We start from the raw sequence: 22,747 nt of genomic DNA, 5'->3' as shown, positions 1-22,747 counted from the left end.
TGGACCTTACATTACAGAACAGGTCTAGTTTATTATGACTAAGAACTATGAGCTATACCATGACCTGGATATATGAGAACTTTTGCAGATGCATTTTGAAATGTTAATTTATTCATAGTATTGTATTGCATTATAGAAGAGTGGATAGATGCAGAATGTAGACATTTCATTTCCTAAAGTGCCAATCAACCCAAATGTAACATTTCATTTATAAGTGGAGTCTTGTGGACTGGGTCATCCACTGCCCTGTGCCAAAAATATTTTTTTTTCAAAAATCCCTACCCTTGTTTCCAAAAAAAAAAAAAAAGTCCCAAAATACAGTAGTTCTCTCCCCTTGCATGTTCAAACGCTGTGCTTTGCATCCTCTTCCAGCCCTGACCACCACTTCTTTCCTGGCACCACACTTTCCCCTGTAAGGGTCTCCATTTCCTTCCTAGTTTTAGGTATAAAGAGGGAATGGTAAAGTCCAGGACAGTGAGTGTTGTGGCAATACAGTAAAGAGGCAACTACTGAGTGTGAGTATTTTTTAGCCCCTGTCCCAAGGATCCAGGGCCTGCATCTTTAAAATATTGACTTCTTTGTTTGGGCTTTACTCCTTGGGGGAAGGCCATGGGGGGAAGGCCATAGATCTTTCCCCTTAGTGGTGTATACTAAGAACCTGAAGTGGGTAATGTAACCAACCATCCATGTCTGAATGAATCATGAAGTCATGGACTATGGTGCCTGTTGCACAAGTAAAGAACAATTCCAAAAAGATTCAGTCAAGCTTTGTCATTCCAGTGGCCTATACCTGGAGAACAAGAAGTATGGACACTGGCTTAGGCAGTGGACTGGTAGTGGTGGTGAGGATGCATGGTGGTGGTGGTGACAGGCCTCCTGTCTTAATCATGTCCCTGGAAATCCCATGACCTTGTAATGTTTGGATCGGGTGAGTAGTCAGCCTCTAACAGACCCAGCCTGGAGCCTCTGTACTGGGGCACCGAACAACCTTGTTATATAGTATTAATGTAGACCTCTTGCTAAAGACCTTCTGAGAGTTCACAGGGAGCCAGAGCCCAGGAGAGATTAAAAAATCTACCGGTCCCTGATTCAGACATATTTAATGTTAAGATCAACAGTAGAGAGGTCGCTGGGGTGGCCCTGGCTCATGAACATCCTGCTATGGGGCCTGATGATCTGTAGTTATGCCTCTACACCAGTGGCGGACTGACCATTTGAAAACTCGGGCACTGCCCGAGGGCCCGGGTCAGTAAGGGGCACCATGAGATGCCGCTGGTACTTTTTCATAGACTTTTTGAGTTTGGGCAAGGACACAGGGGCCCCATGATCCCCTATTGCCCGGGGGCCCATGAGTTGTCAGTCCGCCCCTGCTCTACACTAACATTGTTTTGGGACAGGACGTGAGGGTAAATATCTTCAATGGGGGACGCAGACAGCAAAAAGAAGCCTCAGTCTCTCCAAACAGGGGAAAAAGTGTTTGCTGAAGATGCAGTTTAAGTTTCCCTACAAGGCAATCAACCCAGTGGTGTATTTAGGTTTTGTGCTGCCCTAGGCCAGACAAAAATCGCCTGCCCCCTCTTCCCCTTGGAGAGAGCCTGACACCAACCAACACCACCCCACCCGAGAGAGCCTTCCACTACCACCACCCTCCATACACCCCCCCACCTGGTCCCCATGCCGCGTGTGTCCCTTCTTCTGTCCCTTCGTCCGGGGAGCGGTGCTGCCCCCCTGCCGCCCTAGGCAAATGCCTTGTTTGCCTTGTGGTAAATACACCCCTGAATCCACCATATACTCAATGACAGATCTGAAGAATATGATATCAGTCGATTTGTTTTTACAGATTTCCCCTTTCTTGTGTCTTGGCAGGTCAGACAGCGCTGCACATCGCTGTAATGCGTCAGAATCTGGCAATTGCACGAGAGCTGATACAGAATGGTGCCAATGTGTCCATGCCACGGGCAGTCGGAACACACTTCCAGCTCAAACCCAAATCCTTCTATTATGGTGAGTTAGGGTGTGCTTTCCTGTTTTCTGACCCAAAGTGATGTGTTACTATAGGATAGAGATTGGGCCTAAAAAGTACATAAAACCCAGCAATTAACTTCTTTTATTTATTTGCTTTTGGTCTATTTAAGTAACCATTAAACTGTTTTGTTTTAATATATCCTAATCCCTTTAGCAGCTTCTAAAATCATTGTGCGCATACTGGCAATGAAAGCCTTGTTTTCTAAACTCATCCTCCATCTTGTGGCAGAGAACATGATGACCAATGGAAAAAAAAATCATGGGTCAGTCCACAAAAATTGTATACTTCCATTTTAGTAGATGCTGGAGAGATAAATGACCTGACAGTCTCTAACAGCTTTAGGGGACTCTCTTAGTGAGATCTTTGCTTTTCCTCCCCATATGTGCACATCTGCTATGAAGGTTTCCCACCATACCTGATGGATTTGTATTCTTATTATGATCTTAAAATATCTATATATATATACTGGAGAATGTAACAGCAGGAGTAAGGACACACAAAGGTGGACAGGAGCCCCTAAAATTCCCAGGCAAGCAACAACCTATTTGGGGAATTATGGCAGGGAGGTCTCCCTGTTGGAGAAACCATATATATACCTACAGTATATAAGAAGTCAGGGTCTAATTTAGCACACCAGTTGCTAAAATAGAAATATTATTTGTGGTCGGATCAACCCTTTAATTCTTCCATGACCACATATTTGCCTTATCTCCTTTGTATTTAAACATGACAATATAAATTCGTCAACAATATATTACTGTCTGTGTCCCTGTTTTGGAGCCTTCCGCTTAACCATTTGCCGCCCACTGGCCGAATGGCGGGCGGCAAATGTTATCAGCGTTCTGGGTGGACGCCATATGGCGTGCTCCTGCAGAGCGACGCAGTGGCGCGATCTGTCACCGGCCGTGTACCTCGGACACGGCCGATGACAGATCTGAGTATCGGCCCCGTTGCCGGTACCATGTGACCTGCTGTGACCAATATACAATGGATGGCTTCATTCATGCCATCCCATGTATACTAGTGTCTAGCTGTGAATGGTCACAGCGATCACATGCACATGTCATGTGATTAGCTGTGGCCAAATCACAGTTAAGCACAAAAAAAAAAACCCCTGAATGAATCGATGTCATTCAGGTAAATGCTTGCTTATAGCAAAGTAATTCTTTGCTATAAGCAAATTGTGTAAAAAAAAAAAAAAAATACTTATCACTTCCCCAAAGTAGTACAATGTTACTATGGTAACATTGTACTACTTTGGTCATAGTGAAATATGAAAAAAAAAGAAAAAAAAAAGTAATAAAAAATAATAAAAAAAAGAAAAAAATATATATATTTTTTTTTTTTCCATACTGTCACCAGTCAGTGTCCCTGATCACCGCCATGCCAGTTATATGATGACGCTGTACTGCACTGGTGACAGTATGTAAAAAACAAAATAGTAAAACTAATTTTTTTAACTTTTTAATTTTTCAAAAAATTATGACAAAAAAAAATACAACTTGCCTCTTATGAAGTACGTCTACTTTGCAAAAAGGGGTCATTTGGGGGATATCTGTCCTGTCCTGACATTTGGGGGATATCTGTACTGTTTTGACATTCTTGGACCTCAAGAAATTAGATTGGCTGTCAGTACTTCAGGATTGATCAATATTCAGATCTATACCATAGTTTGTGAACTCTATAACTTTCCTACAAACTAAAAAATACATCCTAATTTGGGTTATTTTCACCAAAGACATGTAGCAGAATACATCTCGGCCTAAATTTATGAAGAACAATTATTTATTTGAAAACTTTTATAACAGCAACAAAGAAAAACTTTTTTTTTTCAAAATTTTTGGTCTTTTTTTGTTAATTTAGCAAAAAATAAAAACCCCAGCGGTGATTAAATACCACCAAAAGAAATCTCTAGTTGTGTGAAGAAAATGATAACATTTTAGTTTGGGTACAATGTTGTATGACCGCGTAATTGTCATTCAAAGTGTGAGAGCGCTGAAACCTGAAAACTGGCCTGGGCAGGAAGGGGGTAAAATTGCCCGGTAATGAATTGGTTAAAATCATGTTCCGATTATACTTTGGGTGGCAGGTTGTCACTGGGACAGGAAGTAGTTGGAAACATCCACAATAGGGACACAGAGAACATTTCAAATTTAAGAACAGGTAATGACAAGGTGCTAGACACAAATTTTCACTGTTTTTTTTAAAGGTACCGTATTTTTCGCTCCATAAGACGCACCCTAGGTTTTAGAGGCAGAAAACAGGGAAAAAAAATTCTGAACTAATGGACTGCAGACATAGTACAGGAGATGACCAGAGACTGCAGACATAGTAGAGGAGATGACCAGAGACTGCGGACAGTACAGGGATGACCAGAGACTGCGGACACAGTACAGGAGATGACCAGAGACTGCGGACACAGTACAGGAGATGACCAGAGACTGCGGACATAGTACAGGAGATGACCAGAGACTGCGGACATAGTACAGGAGATGACCAGAGACTGCAGACACAGTACAGGGGATGACCAGAGACTGCAGACACAGTACAGGGATGACCAGAGACTGCGGACACAGTACAAGAGATGACCAGAGACTGCGGACACAGTACAGGAGATGACCAGAGACTGTGGACATAGTACAGGAGATGACCAGAGACTGCAGACATAGCACAGGAGATGACCAGAGACTGCGGACAGTACAGGGATGACCAGAGACTGTGGACACAGTACAGGGGATGACCAGAGACTGCGGACACAGTACAGGGATGACCAGAGACTGCGGACACAGTACAGGGGATGACCAGAGACTGCGGACACAGTACAGGGATGACCAGAGACTGCGGACACAGTACAGGGATGACCAGAGACTGCGGACACAGTACAGGAGATGACCAGAGACTGCGGACACAGTACAGGGATGACCAGAGACTGCGGACACAGTACAGGGATGACCAGAGACTGCGGACACAGTACAGGAGATGACCAGAGACTGCGGACAGTACAGGGATGACCAGAGACTGCGGACACAGTACAGGAGATGACCAGAGACTGCGGACAGTGCAGGGATGACCAGAGACTGCGGACACAGTACAGGAGATGACCAGAGACTGCAGACATAGCACAGGAGATGACCAGAGACTGTGGACACAGTACAGGGGATGACCAGAGACTGCGGACAGTGCAGGGATGACCAGAGACTGTGGACACAGTACAGGAGATGACCAGAGACTGCGGACAGTGCAGGGATGACCAGAGACTGTGGACACAGTACAGGAGATGACCAGAGACTGCAGACATAGCACAGGAGATGACCAGAGACTGTGGACACAGTACAGGGGATGACCAGAGACTGCGGACACAGTACAGGGGATGACCAGAGACTGCGGACACAGTACAGGGGATGACCAGAGACTGTGGACACAGTACAGGGGATGACCAGAGACTGTGGACACAGTACAGGGGATGACCAGAGACTGCGGACACAGTACAGGGGATGACCAGAGACTGCGGACACAGTACAGGGATGACCAGAGACTGCGGACACAGTACAGGGGATGACCAGAGACTGCGGACACAGTACAGGAGATGACCAGAGACTGCGGACAGTGCAGGGATGACCAGAGACTGTGGACAGTACAGGGATGACCAGAGACTGCGGACAGCACAGGGATGACCAGAGACTGCGGACACAGTACAGGGATGACCAGAGACTGCGGACACAGTACAGGAGATGACCAGAGACTGCGGACAGTACAGGAGATGACCAGAGACTGCGGACAGTGCAGGGATGACCAGAGACTGCGGACAGTACAGGAGATGACCAGAGACTGCGGACACAGTACAGGAGATGACCAGAGACTGCGGACAGTACAGGAGATGACCAGAGACTGCGGACAGTGCAGGGATGACCAGAGACTGTGGACAGTACAGATGACTGCTGACCTTTGGGGAGGTGGGGAGCGGGTACCTGAATTTGACAGGTACCCGCTCCCACTTCCGCAGAGTTTTTTTTTTTATCTTACCTGTTCCTCTATCCAGCCGCGCGCTGTCTTTCCGGCTTCTGTAGTGTGGGCACTCGTCGGACAGCCGGATTCCCAGTGCGCATGCGCGAGAAGCGCTGCGCTTTGTGATTGGTCCGGCGGCTTCTGGGATCTGTCATGTGTCCCAGGTACCGCCTTACCATTCACAAAGAGCACTGCTTCTTGCGCATGCGCACTTGGGACCCGGCTGTCACGCACACTACAGAAGCCGGGAAGACAGCGCGCCGCTGGATAGAGGAACAGGTAAGGTCCCACTGCAGAGCTGAGCGGCCGGCCCGGTATTCTGACACGGCGGCGGTGGAAATACCGGACCGGCCGCTCTATATTCGCTCCATAAGACGCACTGACATTTTCCCTCCTTTTTTGGGGGACAAGAAGTGCGTCTTATGGAGCGAAAAATACGTTAAATAAAGTCATGACTTGAGCCTGATGATTTGGCCTTGGCCACTCACCACAAAACAGGGAGGCCTTCAACTTCCAAGGGTAGTAGGTCAACAAAAGCACCAAATGAAAATCATGAGAGTCCAAAATCTTAAAATGTTTGGTTGGTGACAACAAGAAAAGTAAAGGACGCAACATGTTTTGTGGGCCACATTAATCATGGCTGGGCGGAATATTACTACCTGAACTCAAAAGTGCTCCTCTGCAGATCCAGTGTGCTTGCCATTTTGCTTTGAACACTTGAACTGATTGTTCTCCCTAACATGTACTGTCTGCAGACCAATCTGCATAGGAGCACTTTCAGGTCCATATCATGTGCTGTTCTGCCCATCCTTGATGAAGAGGGGTTTTGTGGCCTCCAAAATGCATTGGATGTCCTTTGCCTTTGCTTTTCTTGTCATCGGTAGAACATTTAAATATTTTAGACTCTCTTTGCATTTGGAGCTTTATTAACCTACTACCCTTGGTTTTAAAGATGAATTCCAGGTATGGATGTTTTTACGTGGTTACATTGGTCCTTCATGGTGCAATGTAACTGTGCATATACCATTCCTGGCCAGTCCCCCTGGACACTTGAAATCACTGCAGTAGACACTGCTACTCCAATAATCTCCACTAGCTTCTGAGTGGCTTAATTGCTGTTTACTGAACTCTTTTTTTTTTTTGTCAATGAATGCAAAGCATTCTCTGATTGGATGAGATGGAGATTGTGACATCACTGTTCTGCTGTTCTAAATCATCCAATCAAAAAACGCTTTGCATTCAGTGAGAAAATGCAAAGGGTTCTCTAAATGGGACCCTTGCAACCTCCTGTGTTCATAATGTGGCAGGGCAGTCACACGGCACACAACCCAGAAGGTAATGGAGATCTTTGGAATAGTGTTGCCTAGTACAGTGATAATCAACTTCCACAGGGATCAGCTAGGAATGATATCATGCATGGCTACATTGGTCCAAGATACACAAATGCAACAATATAAAAATATCCATGTCTGGAATTCTTCTATACCAGTAAAAACCAGACAGGGGTTCTAACCGATCTCCATCCAAAACAAAAATGCATTTTGACTAGATTTGTGCTTTATGAGTAGAACTCAAGCCTATCAGCAGATCTCCATCCCAATTAAAGCAATTCGTTGCCCTTTATCTTCAAGACTTATGATCTGGTGAGGAGTCAGTTTTGCATGAAAAAAAATCTTGCAGAAGGGAAATGTGTTAGCAGTATAACAATTGCTGATTTGGTCCGAATGAGAGAACATCGAAGATGTACATGAGATAAGGCAGGTGACATTCTATGATATATCTAGTATTTGCGGAATGTAGAAAACAAAATATGCTATAAAAACACTGATTTTTATCAGTTATCAGAAAATCTAGCCACTATCAGAACAAAAAAATACTTAGAAGGATGTGGGCCAATTTCTAGTGGTTGAAAACCCTTATATACAGTTGCAAGAAAAAGTATGTGAACCCCTTGGGATTACGTGGCGTTTTGCATGAATTGGGCATAAAATGTGCTCTGAACGTCATCTAAGTCACAATAGAAGAACACAGTCTGCTGAACATAATACTACACAAACATTAGATGTTGCCATGGTTTAATTGCACATAACATGTAAACATTCACAGTGCAGGGAGGAAAAAGTATGTGACCCTTTGGACTTAATAACTGGTTGACCCTCCTTTGGCAGCAATAACCTCAACCAAATGTTTCCTGTAGTTGCAGATCAGACCTGCACAACGATCTGGAGTCATTTTGGACCACTCCTCTTCACAAAACTGTTTCAGTGTAGCAATATTCTTGGGATGTCTGGTGTGAATGGCTCTCTTAAGGTCATGCCACAGCATTTTAATCGGGTTGAGGTCAGGACTCTGACTGGGCCACTCCAGAAGGCGTATTCTGTGCTGTTGCAGCCATTGTTTTGTTGATTGACTTGTATGCTTTGGGTCATTGTCCTGTTGCATCACCCATCCTCTGCGGAGCTTCAGTTGGCGGACAGATGGTCGTACGTTTTCCTGCAAAATGTCTTGATAAACTCTGGAATTCATTTTCCCATCAATGACAACAATCCGTCCAGGCCCTGAGGCAGCAAAGCAGCCCCAAACCATGATGCTCCCTCCGCCATGTTTTACAGTGGGGATGAGGTTTTGATGTTGGTGTGCTGTGCCTTTTTTTCTCCACACATAGTGTTGTGTGTTCTTCCCAAACAACTCAATCTTGGTGTCATCTGTCCACAGTATATTTTGCCAGTAGTGCTGTGGAACATCCAGGTGCTCTTTTGCAAACTTCAAACGTGCTGCAATCTTCTTTTTGGACAGCAATGGCTTCCTCCGTGGTGTCCTCCCATGTACTCCATTCTTGTTTGATGTTTTCCTTATTGTAGATGTGTCAACAAAAATGTTAGCATGTGCCAGAGATTTCTGTAGGTCTTTAGCTGACACTCTGGGATTCTTCTTTACCTCATGCAGCATTCTGCGCTGTGCTCTTGCAGTCATTTTTACAGGACGACCACGCCTAGGGAGAGTAGCAACAGTGCTAAACTTTCTCCATTTGTAGACAGTCTGTCTTACCGTGGACACATGAACATCAAGGCTTTTGGAGATACTTTTGTAACCCTTTCCAGCTTCATGCAAGTCAACAATTCTTGATCGTAGGTCTTCTGAGAGCTCTTTTCTGCGAGGCATGGTTCACATCAGACAGTGCTTCTTGAAACCAGTAAACCCAAAACAGGTGTGTGTTTTTTAAGGGCAGGACAGCTGTCAGCAACACATCCAATATCATCACGCTGATTGGAGTCAAGGTTGGCTCACTCCTGGCTCCAATTAGCTCTGGGAGAAGTCATTAAGCTAGGGCCTCACATACTTTTTCCTCCCTGCACTGTGAATGTTTACATGTTATGTGCAATTAAACCATGGCAACATCTAATGTTTGTGTGGTATTATGTTCACCAGACTGTGTTCTTCTATTGTTGTGACTTAGATGACGTTCAGAGCACATTTTATGCCCAATTCCTGCAAAACTCCACGTAATCCCAAGGGGTTCACATACTTTTTCTTGCAACTGTGTACCCAGTGAAGTGACTGGCCTGGTGATACACAGAGATAATACAAGTCCTCCTACATAAATTGTACCTGTTTATCTGCAGTTTTCTTTACTCTATAGCAGTACAAAGTACCCAGTTTACACAACACTCCTGAGCTTCAGAAGGTAGGGAGGTGGGAATGATGTCACATATGTTGATGGAGTATATTGCAGATTACCTGTCTTTAGATATTGAGGATGCATTATACAAAACAGTAAAAGACAATTGAAAAAGATAAAAATGACAAAAAAAGATAAGGCACAGAGCACAGAAATATCAGCTCACAAGATTTCTGGCAGGATGGCCAAACAGGATCAACTAACAGAAGTTCATTTTAGGGTTTACATAAACTTTAAATCAAACCTGATGCGACTTAAAATATTTAAGGTAACTAAAATCTACTAGTACAAGCACCTTACCGTTACTTGGGCTAGTTTTTAGATTGATCTACTGTATGAGGAGTCCCATTGGATCCCAGGCTCAGGCTATACACGAGGCCGGCACAAGTCAAGGTTTACATCCAAAGAGAAAAATAAATAGCTGTGCTTCTACCCCTAGTCTGTGTTTGAGAGGATGGAAATCAGATTCTTGTGCCTGGACATAGGCTGTACATATTTTCCATGAAAATGTAAAAAGTGAGGGTCCAGCACCAAGGCATCATAAGATAAAATCTTTATTGAAGATCCATCATGACATAGAACGAATACGTTCCTACAGTGATAATTGACGTGTTTCAGTCATTTTGTCCTTCGTCACAATCAAATACTATAACCAAAAGCAGCTAATTATATAGGATTCCAAAGCTGTGACAGATGTTCAAGATGCCATTGTGCCCCACTCTCACTTTCTACAAATTAAAGTTTAGCCTATACATGTGGCCTGCAGAAGTCAAGGTGTAGCCAATAAATGTGGCCTGCACAAGTCAAGCTTTAGCCTATGAATGGGGCCTGCACATGTCAAGGTGTAGCCTAAACATGGGACCTTCACGAGTAAACGTTTATCCCATACATGGGGCCTGCACAGGTTAAAGTTTATCATACACATGGGAATGAGTAACACAAGTTAAAGTTTAGCCTTTATATGGGGCTGGCACAAGTCAAAGTTTAGCCTATGCATAGGGCCTGCACCAGTCAAAATTTAGTCTTTACATGGGACCTACACAGGTTGAAGTTTAGCCTATACATGGGGCCTGCACAAGTCAAGGTTTAGCCTATACATGGGGCCTACTCAAGTCAAGGTTTAGTCTTTACATGGGGCCTACACAAGTCAAGGTTTAGTCTTTACATGGGGCCTACACAAGTCAAGGTTTAGCCTATACATGGGGCCTACTCAAGTCAAGGTTTAGCCTATACATGGGGCCTACTCAAGTCAAGGTTTAGTCTTTACATGGGGCCTACTCAAGTCAAGGTTTAGTCTTTACATGGGGCCTACATAAGTCAAGGTTTAGTCTTTACATGGGGCCTACACAAGTCAAGGTTTAGCCTATACATGGGGCCTACTCAAGTCAAGGTTTAGTCTTTACATGGGGCCTACTCAAGTCAAGGTTTAGTCTTTACATGGAGCCTACATAAGTCAAGGTTTAGTCTTTACATGGGGCCTGCACAAGTCAACGTTTAGCCTATACATGGGGCCTACTCAAGTCAAGGTTTAGCCTATACATGGGGCCTACTCAAGTCAAGGTTTAGTCTTTACATGGGGCCTACTCAAGTCAAGGTTTAGTCTTTACATGGAGCCTACATAAGTCAAGGTTTAGTCTTTACATGGGGCCTGCACAAGTCAACGTTTAGCCTATACATGGGGCCTACTCAAGTCAAGGTTTAGTCTTTACATGTGGCCTACTCAAGTCAAGGTTTAGTCTTTACATGGGGCCTACTCAAGTCAAGGTTTAGTCTTTACATGGGGCCTACATAAGTCAAGGTTTAGTCTTTACATGGGGCCTGCACAAGTCAACGTTTAGCCTTTACATGGGGCTGGCACAAATCAACGTTTAGCCTCTACATGGGGCATGGACAAGTCAACGTTTAGCCTCTACATGGGGCATGGGCAAGTCAAGGTGGAGTCTATACATTGGCCTGGCACAAGCCAAGGTTTAGCCAAGCACTTCCTAACGCTATGACATGCTCCTGTCATTTAACTGTTAAATGCCAGATTTTCTACTGCCTACCAAAAGCTCTGACCTTTCAAGACTGAACAGCAGGGGAGGAACTTGTTGCAACTAAGGTGCAAGATTAGTTTAACACAGTCAAGCATTCATTCAAAAAAGTTAAGGTAGATGGAAATCTTATTGGAGAAACATTTTGTTTGCTGCAGCACTGTGAGTGCTAAACATTTTTTTCAACACTGGTTTCATAATTTTTCATCCTTTGCAGCTCAGTGCTGCCTCCTCTTTGTAGGCCCTTGAAGGCTACAGGCACTCCAGCGATTGCTTCATGGCATTTCTCAGGGAGGGTTTCCTGATGGTGCCAGCAGTGGACCATATCTGTGTAATGAATGTTGAAGTGACCACTTTCAATCTCCAGTGAAAGCTCATGAGACAGGTTGACAATGTAGGAAGAAAATTGGAAGACCAGAACAGAGCGTTGTCACCTTGTAACAGGAAGGGCCTGAATGAGGACCTTCATGTCAGGAGCATGACTTGTTAATTTAATGAAATCAGCAGAATCTTTGTAAATATGAAAAATAAAAAAAAATGGTAAATTCTGAAATATATACGAGATGTTTATGATTGGGTTTACATCTACTTATAATCCATTAATATTCTAAAGTATTGGAAGTAAAAAAATTCTTTGTTTTCATTTAACAGGAGAACACATTCTTTCCTTCGCTGCCTCCCTAGGGAACGCAGAGTTGGTCCGATTGCTACTGCAACATGGAGCCGATGCAGAGGCCAAAGATTCCCATGGTGAGGTTTATTACTCTGCTGCGCAAATTATTTTTATTTTGAATAAAATAAGAATAAAATCTAAAAATATTTTTATTCTGTAACTACCTACACATCTTTCTGTTCTTTGATCCTTAACCACTCAAGTCCCATAAGCCATTTTAAAATGGCACCAGAATTGAGCAGTTCTCTTCAGTCCCAGCTCGGGTGCAAGCTAGAACCACCGGCTGTCACTGACAACTGGCATTGAGCACTATTCTCAGGAGGTGAAACGATCAGCTCCTGGGATTCTGATTTTGCTACACAGCACTCTGTTGGAGTGCTTGTAACAGGTCAATGTATATTCTCTGGTTGGACAAGGTGGAGAGGCGATGTCATGATCTTTACATTCATTGAGAAAATGCAAAGTGTTGGCTGAATGGTGCCATGATGCGTGAGCGACTCCCTGTGTTTACTAAGCAGCAGGGCAGCCACTTGGTGTGGGACCTGGAATCTAGTGGCTGTTACTACAATGATTTCCAACTTCCACGGGAACTGGCTAGGTATTGATCATGCACACTTACATTGGAACAATGAAACCATGCAAAAACAGTTATACTGTACCTGAAATTCAACTTTAATTGCTCTTAGCCAGGAGGTGTAGAAAAGGGGAGGTAGTGGGATCCAAACACCTCAAGAGCATCCACAGTACCACAACTCTCTCTGTCCGAGGCTGAGCCCCCCAAGAAATACAATTATCTATGTCCCTGTTATCAACAAGGGCCACTGCTAGAACCAGCTGCTGACTGATGATGGTCAAACCTACAACTTGGTTATAGTAGTATGTTTGAGGCTTGTTTGTACTACCTCTGATAAGGGATTCAAAGTGGCTTTTCCTCTGGAAAAAAAGAGGAGCTTTTTGAAACTGACCTATGAAAAGCAATTCACTTTTTTTCCCACCCTATAAGGTGCTCTCCCAGGTCAAAATTGATATAATTAATTAATAGTTTATTTTCCATGGACAGCTGGGAAATGATCCACTGACGTAACATTTCCCTTTCCATCCCTATATATCAACTAAGGAAGATCCAATTATTTTACCGTCTTTATTTTCTTCGCAAGCAAAAGCAGATAAGTAACTAAAGTGGGATACATGTGAAACCTAAAAATGTATTTACATTTCTATTTGATATTATAACTACTCATATAATGTATGTACTGTGTGTGTGTATATATATATATATATATATATATATATATACACACACACAAGCACACTGCTTTTTTTCTCAGAGAATAGGTGCAGGAACTACATACATACATTCAGTGCCGGAGGAGCCATTCCCGCTGAAAAAAAACTCTCTCTCTCTCTCACTCATATATATATGTGTGTGTGTATATGTATGTACACATATATATATATATATATATACACACACTTCTCAAAAACATTACAGGAACACTTTTTAATCAGCATTTAGCATTAAGTCAATGAAACTCCTGGGATATTGATCTAGTCAGGTAAGTAGCAGAGGGGGTTGTTAATCAGTTTCAGCTGCTTTGGTGTTAATGAAATTAACAACAGGTGCACTAGATGGGCAGCAATGAGACGACCCCCAAAACAGGAATGGTTTTACAGGTGGAGGTCACTGACATTTTTTTTCCCTACTCATTTTTTCTGACTAGTTTTGCATTTGGCCAGGGTCAGTGTCCCTACTGGTAGCAAGAGGCGATACCTGGACCCTACAGAGGTTGCACAGGCAGTCCAACTCCTCCAGGATGGCACATCAATACGTTCCATTGCCAGAAGGTTTGCTGTGTCTCCCAGCACAGTCTCCAGAGCATGGAGGAGATTCCAGGAGACAGGCAGTTACTCTAGGAGAGCTGGACAGGGCCATAGAAGGTCCTTAACCGATCAGCAGGACCGGTATCTGCTCCTTTGTGCAAGGAGGAATAGGATGAGCACTTCCAGAGCCCTACAAAATGACCTCCAGCAGGCCACTGGTGTGAATGTCTCTGACCAAACAATCAGAAACAGACTTCATGAGGGTGGCCTGAGGGCCCGACGTCCTCTGGTGGGCCCTGTGCTCACTGCCTGGCACCATAGAGCTCAATTGGCATTTGCCATTGATCACCAGAATTGGCAGGTCCGCCACTGACTCCCTGTGCTTTTCACAGATGAGGGCAGGTTCACCCTGAGCACATATGACAGATGTGAAAGGGTCTGGAGAAGTCGTGGAGAACGTTATGCTGACTGTAACATCATTCAGCATGACCGTTTTGGTGGTGGGTCAGTGATGGTCTGGGGAGGCATATCCATGGAGGGACGCACAGACCTCTACAGGCTAGACAATGGCACTCTGACTGCCATTAGGTATCGGGATGAAATCCTTGGACCCATTGTCAGACCCTACACTGGTGCAGGGGGTCCTGGGTTCCTCTTGGTGCATGACAATGCCCGGCCTCATGTGGCAAGACTATGCAGGCAGTTCCTGGAGGGTGAACGAATCAATACCATTGAATGGCCCTCACGTCTGACCTAAATCCAATAGAACCCCTCTGGGATGTCATATTTCGGTCCATCCGACGCCGCCAGGTTGCACCTCAGACTGTCTAGGAGCTCAGTGATGCCCTGGTCCAGATCTGGGAGGAATACCCCAGGACACCATCAGTCATCTCTTAAGGAGCATGCCCCAATGTTGTCAGGCATGCATACAAGCACGTGGGGGCCATACAAACTACTGATGACCATTCTGAGTTGCTGCAATGACATTTCAGCAAAATGGATTAGCCTGCTGCATTGTTTTCATTTTGATTTGTGTGGTGTCTTTGAATTCAGTCCTCTGTAGGTCGATCATTTTAATTTCCATCAAACAATGGGGCATCCTTACATTCCTAACACATTACCCCATCCATATCAGTATAGATATCAAGCAGGAGATTTTTCCCCATTGAGATCTGATGTGTTTTCAAAGTGTTCCTTTAATTGTTTTGACCAGTGTATAGAAAGATATTTATTTCTACTTGCTGGTGTTGCCCACCCTTTTAAACTTTATATATTTATTTCTCATATATTTTTACCACCCATCATCCAATCCTAGTTCTTCAATTTTTCTCCCCCTCCTGCAGGGAACACCGTCCTCCACATTTTGGCCTTACAACCCAACAAAATGTCAGCCTGTCAGATGTATGACCTCATCCTGGGCCATCACAAAGAGAAGTTTGGGCCTGGTTTAGAAGGGATCACCAACAATGATGGGCTGACCCCGCTGAAGATGGCAGCGGTAGAAGGAAACACTGTGGTATGTACAGTATATGGAAGGATTCATCCTCCATAGCAGAGAAATGCATTGTTATTGTAATATGGGGTCACTGGGCAATGGTTCAAACTGAGTCCATGGTCATTGATCAATAGCAAAGTATAACCTTAATGGGGGGGGGGTGTAGAGCAGGGTAAGTGTGGAGGACCTCAGTGATTAAAGATACAGATTGAGTCAGATTTATTTATACAACACAAAAGGCGGATAGAATCACCAACTGGAACTAAAAAATGCCCCTGCGTTGGTGGTGTCACTGAAAGGAAAAAATGCCAATGCATTCATCTAGTGAGTCTGAGGGGGACTGTTTTGGCATCTGTGTCAGCATGATGAAGGGGGAAAGTGAAAGTGGGCTATTTGGGGTGCATGGAACTAAAGGGATCTGGGGGAACTCTGAGGAAGGGAGGGGGACTGAAAAGGCTAAGATGCTCTTGGGAGGGTTCTTAGGAGTAGAGGGAGCTTTAGGGCTGAGTTGTCCCCCCACCTTCTATGTAATCAATCAGTTCAGATCTCCTTCTGTATGGAATGAAGGCAGCTTCTCCCATCTTTAGTCATGTGGTATGTCACATGGCAAGAGGAGACAGGAAAAAGGCCTTCACTTCCCAGCAGCTATCATGCCCTGCTATAACAAGTGTGACTGTGTAGTCTGTCCCCTCCTGAAGCTCCCAGCGTGCCCCCCCCCCACCTATTAACACTGCACCCAGGGCACGTGTCCCTAATGCCCCCTAATGCCCCCCACTCCTTGTCCCAGCCCTGCCACTCTATACAGCAACAGACTATTTTCAGCAAAAAAAATCCTTTAGTGACCTGACTAAAGGGTGACTGCTTGCCATGAATAGTTTCATTTTGTAAATTTAGTGCTTTAAGCATAATTGTATTAAATGAGCCTCACCTAATATTGGTCTCCTTAGATGTTCCAGCACATTGTACAGAAGAGAAGACATCTGCAATGGACATTTGGTCAGATTAGCTGCTATCTTTATGACCTGATGGAGATCGATGTATGGGGGGATCCCAAGTCTGTATTGGATCTGGTGATCTCTGGAAAAAAAAGAGAGGTGTGTATGGAGTGAACCCCTTCTGGAAGAGGTTCTAATCACTCTGCTAAAGGAAAGCATTTTTTTTACTGCTTGTTTTGCTTTTTGAAGAGTTCTCCCACTTTCTGTCCGATAAACGTTGTCAGCAGGACAATAAGTGGGAGGAATTCTCTCTAACAGAGCCACACATTTCAATAAAAACCAGGCTAACCATGCCTGACTATCCAAGACAAGGAAAATATGATTTTTGTACTTACCATAAAATCTTTTTCAGCAAGTCTGTTAACCTCCTCGGCGGTATGATTCTTTCCGATTTTTTGTGCTGAAAGCGGTACCATTTTTTTGCATGGAAATATGTAGTTTTTTATTGTAGGCTGTAATTTTTAGGAATAACTCACTGAAATCTGTCCGAACAAGAGTCTATTAAACATCCCGGATATGATAAAATTTGAAACACGAAATCATAAATTATAATTTAATAAATAATCATAAAAAATAATAATATAATAATAATAAATTTAATTTAATAATAAATTCAAACCAAAAACACTGAAATTTGAAATACAGAGGCAAATTCGCACATCGCTGAGCAAAGTCGCAAAATCGTTTTCAGTGTCTGATGACGAATTTCCCCCACAAATCATTATCACTCAATTCTGCAAGTGGTTCTAAATTACTATCGCTGTTCTAAAACCGCTTTTGACGTAAAGGGATGCTTTTTGGACGCCATGGACTTTTCTAAGTTTCCAGGCAGAAAGAACATTCAAAATGCAGGCAGGGCGCCGGACAAAGCAGTAGGGACAAAATATATATGAAATGCATTGAAACAGCAATGACAGCAAAAATGAAATTTTTTAAAAATTTTAAATTTCCCGACGTCACAGGGACCGGAACACAGAAGCCGGATGCCGGCATCAGCCGGAGGAGATGGCCTGGGACGCTGCAGGGGACACATCGCGGGAGCGAAGGACAAGGTAAGTGCTGCAGGGACCCCCTGAGCAACGCCGCATGGTAAGCCCAAGTGTAGCTCAGGGTTACCGCTCTTGGTATAGAAATTTTACCTCGAGCTACACTCGGGAATACCGCTAAGGAGGTTAAGGGACCCAGGAATTCGGTAACAGTCGGGTTATACTGCTGCCTATAAGCAGTTGGGATACTGGCAAACAGAAAAAGTTGTAAGCCAGCATTTCTCGGTTTTGTGAGGAAGCGGTGCACAGGGCCGAAAGAAAAACTAGACGGGTGGGACCCTCAATAAACTCAAAGAAAGGTACAGTTGTGCTCAAAAGTTTGCACACCCTGGCAATTGTGAAATTTTGGCATTGATATTGAAAATATGACTGATCATGCCAAAAAATTGAAGGATGATGATCATATGAAGACATTTATTATCAAATAGTTGTTTGGCTCCTTTCTAATCATAATGATAACAGAAATCCCCCAAGTGGCCCGGATCAGATGTTTCCCTCCCCTGGAATGTTTGGCCTTGGTACAGACACACAAGGTGACACACACGGGTTAAAATGCCAATTAGAGGTTAATGTCCCACATCTGTGGCTTTTTAAATTGCACAGTCACAGTCAGGTAGAACAAGAAAGATTGCAGCCACAACTGCCAGAAGAATTGTCTGGGATACAAAGGGAAACCCATAGGTAACCACAAGAATAATACAGGCTGCTCTGGAAAAAGACAGTGTAGTTGTTTTGAAGGAGCAGAATATGTGTCAGGGGCCGAGTTTTCTGCCGCGACGCGCCGGGTGGCGCATGCGCAGAACACTGACACGCTTTAGCCAGCAGGCAGCGGGACCTGGGCGATTGCGACGGCCGCACATGCGCACTCGCGATCGCGGACACGCGCCTGGCACCAATGACAGTGCAGGGCGCGCTATTTAAACGGGACAGGAGGTATGTCAATTGCCGTTTGGTCTTATTGTCCTGTTCCTGTATTCTGATCCTGTGAAGCTTCCTCTTGCCAACCTCTGCATTGATCCTGACCCTGCTGATTGTCTCTTGCTTGACCCGACCATTCTTCTGCCTGATCCTCTGTACCACGCTGCCTGTTAGTTGGTGAACCTGGCTCATGACCCTGACCATTCTCTGCCTGCTCCTCTGGTACCTCACTGCCCACATGTTGCTGACCTGGCCTGCTTGACTACTCCTTACGTTTTCCTGACGGTCCATCCATCCATCCCGCATGGATCTGTCCCTGTTACCAGGCCTGCCAGCCTCTTCACGTCAGGCTCCATTTCCCGCACACCCCTGACGGTGCTCTCTACCACTGCCGGATGTACTCAGGGGTCACGACTTGGTCTCAGTCTGCTCCAAGTCCATCCCCACCATCAGGGGCACTGGTGAATAAGCAGATTGGGACTTAGACCCCGCGCACTGAGGAACCCCTCGCTGTGGGTTGCTAGAGACTAAGCCAGGCGGTGCTTTACAATATGATGACACTTCAACAAAAATTAGCTGCATGGTGGAGGTTCCATAAAGAAGCCTTTACTGCATCAATGACACAAAAAGGCCCGGTTAGGCATGTCAAGGTGTTGTCAAGCATATTGTAACCGGGCTTTTTTGTGGCATTGGTGCAGTAAAAGCTTCTTTCTGGCACCTCAAGCAAACAGCTGATTTTTGTTCAAGTATCACCGTATTGTACTCAACCACACCAGCTTTTTCCAGAGCAGCCTGGATTTCTTTTGTGGTTGCCTGTTTGTTTTTCTTTGAATCCCAGAATTCTTCTGTCAGTTGTGGCTGCAATCTTTCTTGTTCTACCTGACTGTGACTTGGTATCAAGAGATCCCCGAACTTTCCACTTCTTAATAGGTGATTTAACAGTACTGATTGGCATATTCAAGGCTTTTGGCATCTTTTTATATCCTTTTCCATCTTTATAAAGTTCCATTACCTTGTTACGCAGGACTTTTGACAGTTTTTTTCTCATCCCCATGGCTCAGTATCTAGCCTAGTCTGTGCTTCCACGTAAGAGCTAACAAACTCATTGACTATTTATACACTGACACTAATTGCAATTTAAAAAGCCACAGATGTGGGACATTAACCTCTCGTTGGCATTTTAACCCGTGTGTGTCACCTTGTGTGTCTGTGCCAAGGCCAAACATTCCAGGGGAGGGAAACTTTTGATGATGGCCATTTGGGTGATTTCTGTTATTATGATTTAGAAAGGAGCCAAACTATTTGATAATAACTGGTTTCATATGATCATGCAGAAAAATGCTCTTTTATTGAAGGATGATGATCAGTCATATTTTCAATATCAATGCCAAAATTTCACAATTTCTACCAGGGTATGCAAACTTTTGAGCACAACTGTATCTCATAGAAAGTGGAAAAATATGTATCCATCATCCATTGAAGGACACAGGAATTCATTAACAGCTGAGATGTCTAAAAGCAGTCCAACTGAGGGGTGGACTCTAGCCTCAGAGAAGTCCAAAAGAAATTTGCAAACCAACCACATTTTAGTAGAATTTGAAGGTTCAATGCCTGAATCAAAGCTAGATGAATCTCTCCCTCAGAGAGGGAAACTGCCACAACCTGGCGGAGAGCACTGAGCATAGAAGTGGTGCTGCAGACTAGGACAAAGAAAAAAACCCACAAGGTAAACTTCACTTGAAAGAGCAATGGGCCTAAATCAGTGAGAGAGTGGAAGGCCAACCTACAATTCCACCAAAGAAAAAAAAAACAAGTGGAAACAAAATTACTACCCGAACAGAAGGAAATCAGACCAACAACTAGAAGTGGTCAACATTAAATATTTATTGGGTCAAGTCCCAGAAAATTCATGTCCCCAGAAGCAAGTTTGGTGGACAACAAGCAAGTCCAAAAGAGAAAACCAGCTGGTCAACAGAAAAATAGTCACAGTCTAGCAGTCCTAGTCCTAATCAGGAAAAAAAGAAGTTCCATGAAAATAAAGCTCTAACATATGATTCCAAGAATCATCCAACCTGCCTCAGAGCAGTACTATAGCCTCCTCCGAGGAGTGATGGTCAGGAATCTTGGTCACAAGAACACTGACCTGTCTGAGGACAGGAATGAAGAAGGAATATAAAGGTACTTCCTCAAGAGGTTGCCACTCATCTTGTGCTTAAGTCCTATGAAGGCCTTTGGACTTGCGTTATCCCCCATAAGGGATGCCTGTAGCAAGGTTTCAGCATATTCACAAACAAACACAAATTTCCCACCACACCTATTGGCTTGCCTGCACACAATCCAAATTGAGCTGATCTATCAATTCACGTTAAAAACAGAGGGTTTCATTGCACATTTGCAAATATATGTAGAAGCCGCGGTGCCCATGTCAAGGCTGCTCTGTACACTGCGGTCCTAACTCTGTTTTTTTGAGAGTCTATAAATTGGAGAATATATAGCAGTGGATAAATTAGGGTAGGCTTGCCTGGAGGAAGCACACTCCTGCTTAAACGCATGAGGACACACCGTGTATACATATTGCACCACACAGTGGTAAGCAACTAGGCTCAATGTCAAGCAAGGCCTCAAGTATTCACAATCCCAGGTAACCCAGGTTCTAGGATGCATCAGTAGAAGGGTCACCAGCAGGAGGAAGGAGGTTCTGATTCCCCTATATAGATCTTTAGTTAGACCTCATTTAGAATACTGTGTCCAGTTCAGGAGACCTCACTTACAAAAAGATAAACTTTTGTTCAAAATAGCCATAGAAAGAATGGCCAACCTCCTAAGACACTAGCAAAAAAAACTGAGCAATTCTGGATTGAGGAGGGGTAATACCAGGGCTGGTCTACAACTTTTACTGTTTGCCAATGTCCTGACCTCCTGTAGGCAGCAGTATAACCACACTGTTACTGAACTTCCGTGTCCCTCAATGAACGAGGGAGAAAGACTCTGTTATCCCTATATACACTTCAACTCCATCCCTCCTCCTATCCTTAACTCTTAATCAGGGGTGGACTGACAACTCATTGGGCCCCCAGGCAATAGGTGATCATGGGGCCCCTGTGTCCTTGCCCAAACTCAAAAAAGCCTATGCAAAAGGTACCAGGGGCATCTCATGGGGCCCCCTACTGACCCCAGGCCCTCGGGCAGTGCCCGAGTTTACAAATGGTCAGTCCGCCCCTGCTCTTAATCTAAGCTTTACAATTGTCTCTTAACATTGATATAAAATACATTTCTCATTGTGTCTATTGCTGATTTAGAATGTGAGTCATGATTTCAGGCCTCATTGAGTGTATACTTTTCTTAGGCTCGTCGAATTTTGGATCTCTCCCCAGTGCAGGAGTTGGTCAACAGAAAATGGCAGAGGTTTGGTCGGCCATATTTCTGGACATTGGCCTTTATCTATATCCTTTACATGATTGTTGTCTCTCTTGTCTGTGCCAACCGCCCCCTTAAACCAAGAATGGACAATGTAACTGATCCAAGGGACATCACCTTACTGGTCCAAAAATCGCTAAATGTAAGAAACTTAACCACTTTTCTAGCAAGACATTTTTTTCTACTTTTTTTGTGTTAAAACGTTTATTTATGTTAAAATATGCATTTTTTTTGCTAGAAAACCCCCAAACAGTTATATAATTTCTGAAAGCAGAAACACTGGAGAATAAGCTAGTGGCAGTTGCCATTTTGTTTTTGTCACGCAAAATTAGAAATAGCTCTTCACAAACAAGATATTGTGCTAAAGCTAGATTTGCACCTAGTGACATCATCACGCTACATAAAGCCACTCGGGAATAACTTTTGGTGTACAAAAGGCATTAGCATATGATTAAAGAGGCACGTTTTTCTGTGGTGGTGTGCTTTTATGGAGATGGTGTTTCACCCAAACTCCTAATGAGAAGGAGTGTCTTCATATGTTTGATTTTTTGCACTTAAGATTTGGACAGTGTCACTGAGGAGCACAACGGAACTGTATTTTTTTGGACTTATAAGTGATGCAGATTCTTTAATTTAAGA

The 22,747-nt window shown here is 44.0% G+C and overlaps 1 protein-coding gene across 1 annotated transcript in view; it reads left to right on the top strand.

The window, feature by feature from the left end:
- Window positions 1-22,747, top strand: part of LOC149449394 (transient receptor potential cation channel subfamily V member 5-like) — a 55,163-nt gene that overhangs the window by 8,718 nt on the left and 23,698 nt on the right. Inside the window, exons 4-8 of the mRNA XM_089693311.1 lie at window positions 1,867-2,004; window positions 12,395-12,493; window positions 15,581-15,753; window positions 16,680-16,826; window positions 22,038-22,250. Coding sequence (XP_089549437.1) covers window positions 1,867-2,004; window positions 12,395-12,493; window positions 15,581-15,753; window positions 16,680-16,826; window positions 22,038-22,250 — 770 coding nt within the window. The remainder of the gene's footprint in view (window positions 1-1,866; window positions 2,005-12,394; window positions 12,494-15,580; window positions 15,754-16,679; window positions 16,827-22,037; window positions 22,251-22,747) is intronic.

This window comes from Staurois parvus, unplaced genomic scaffold (genome assembly GCF_062004578.1).
Source record: "Staurois parvus isolate SC_StPar_1 unplaced genomic scaffold, SC_StPar_1.0 ptg000621l, whole genome shotgun sequence".
NCBI classification, from domain to species: domain Eukaryota; kingdom Metazoa; phylum Chordata; class Amphibia; order Anura; family Ranidae; genus Staurois; species Staurois parvus.
This window is presented reverse-complemented; position numbering and strand designations above follow the sequence as displayed.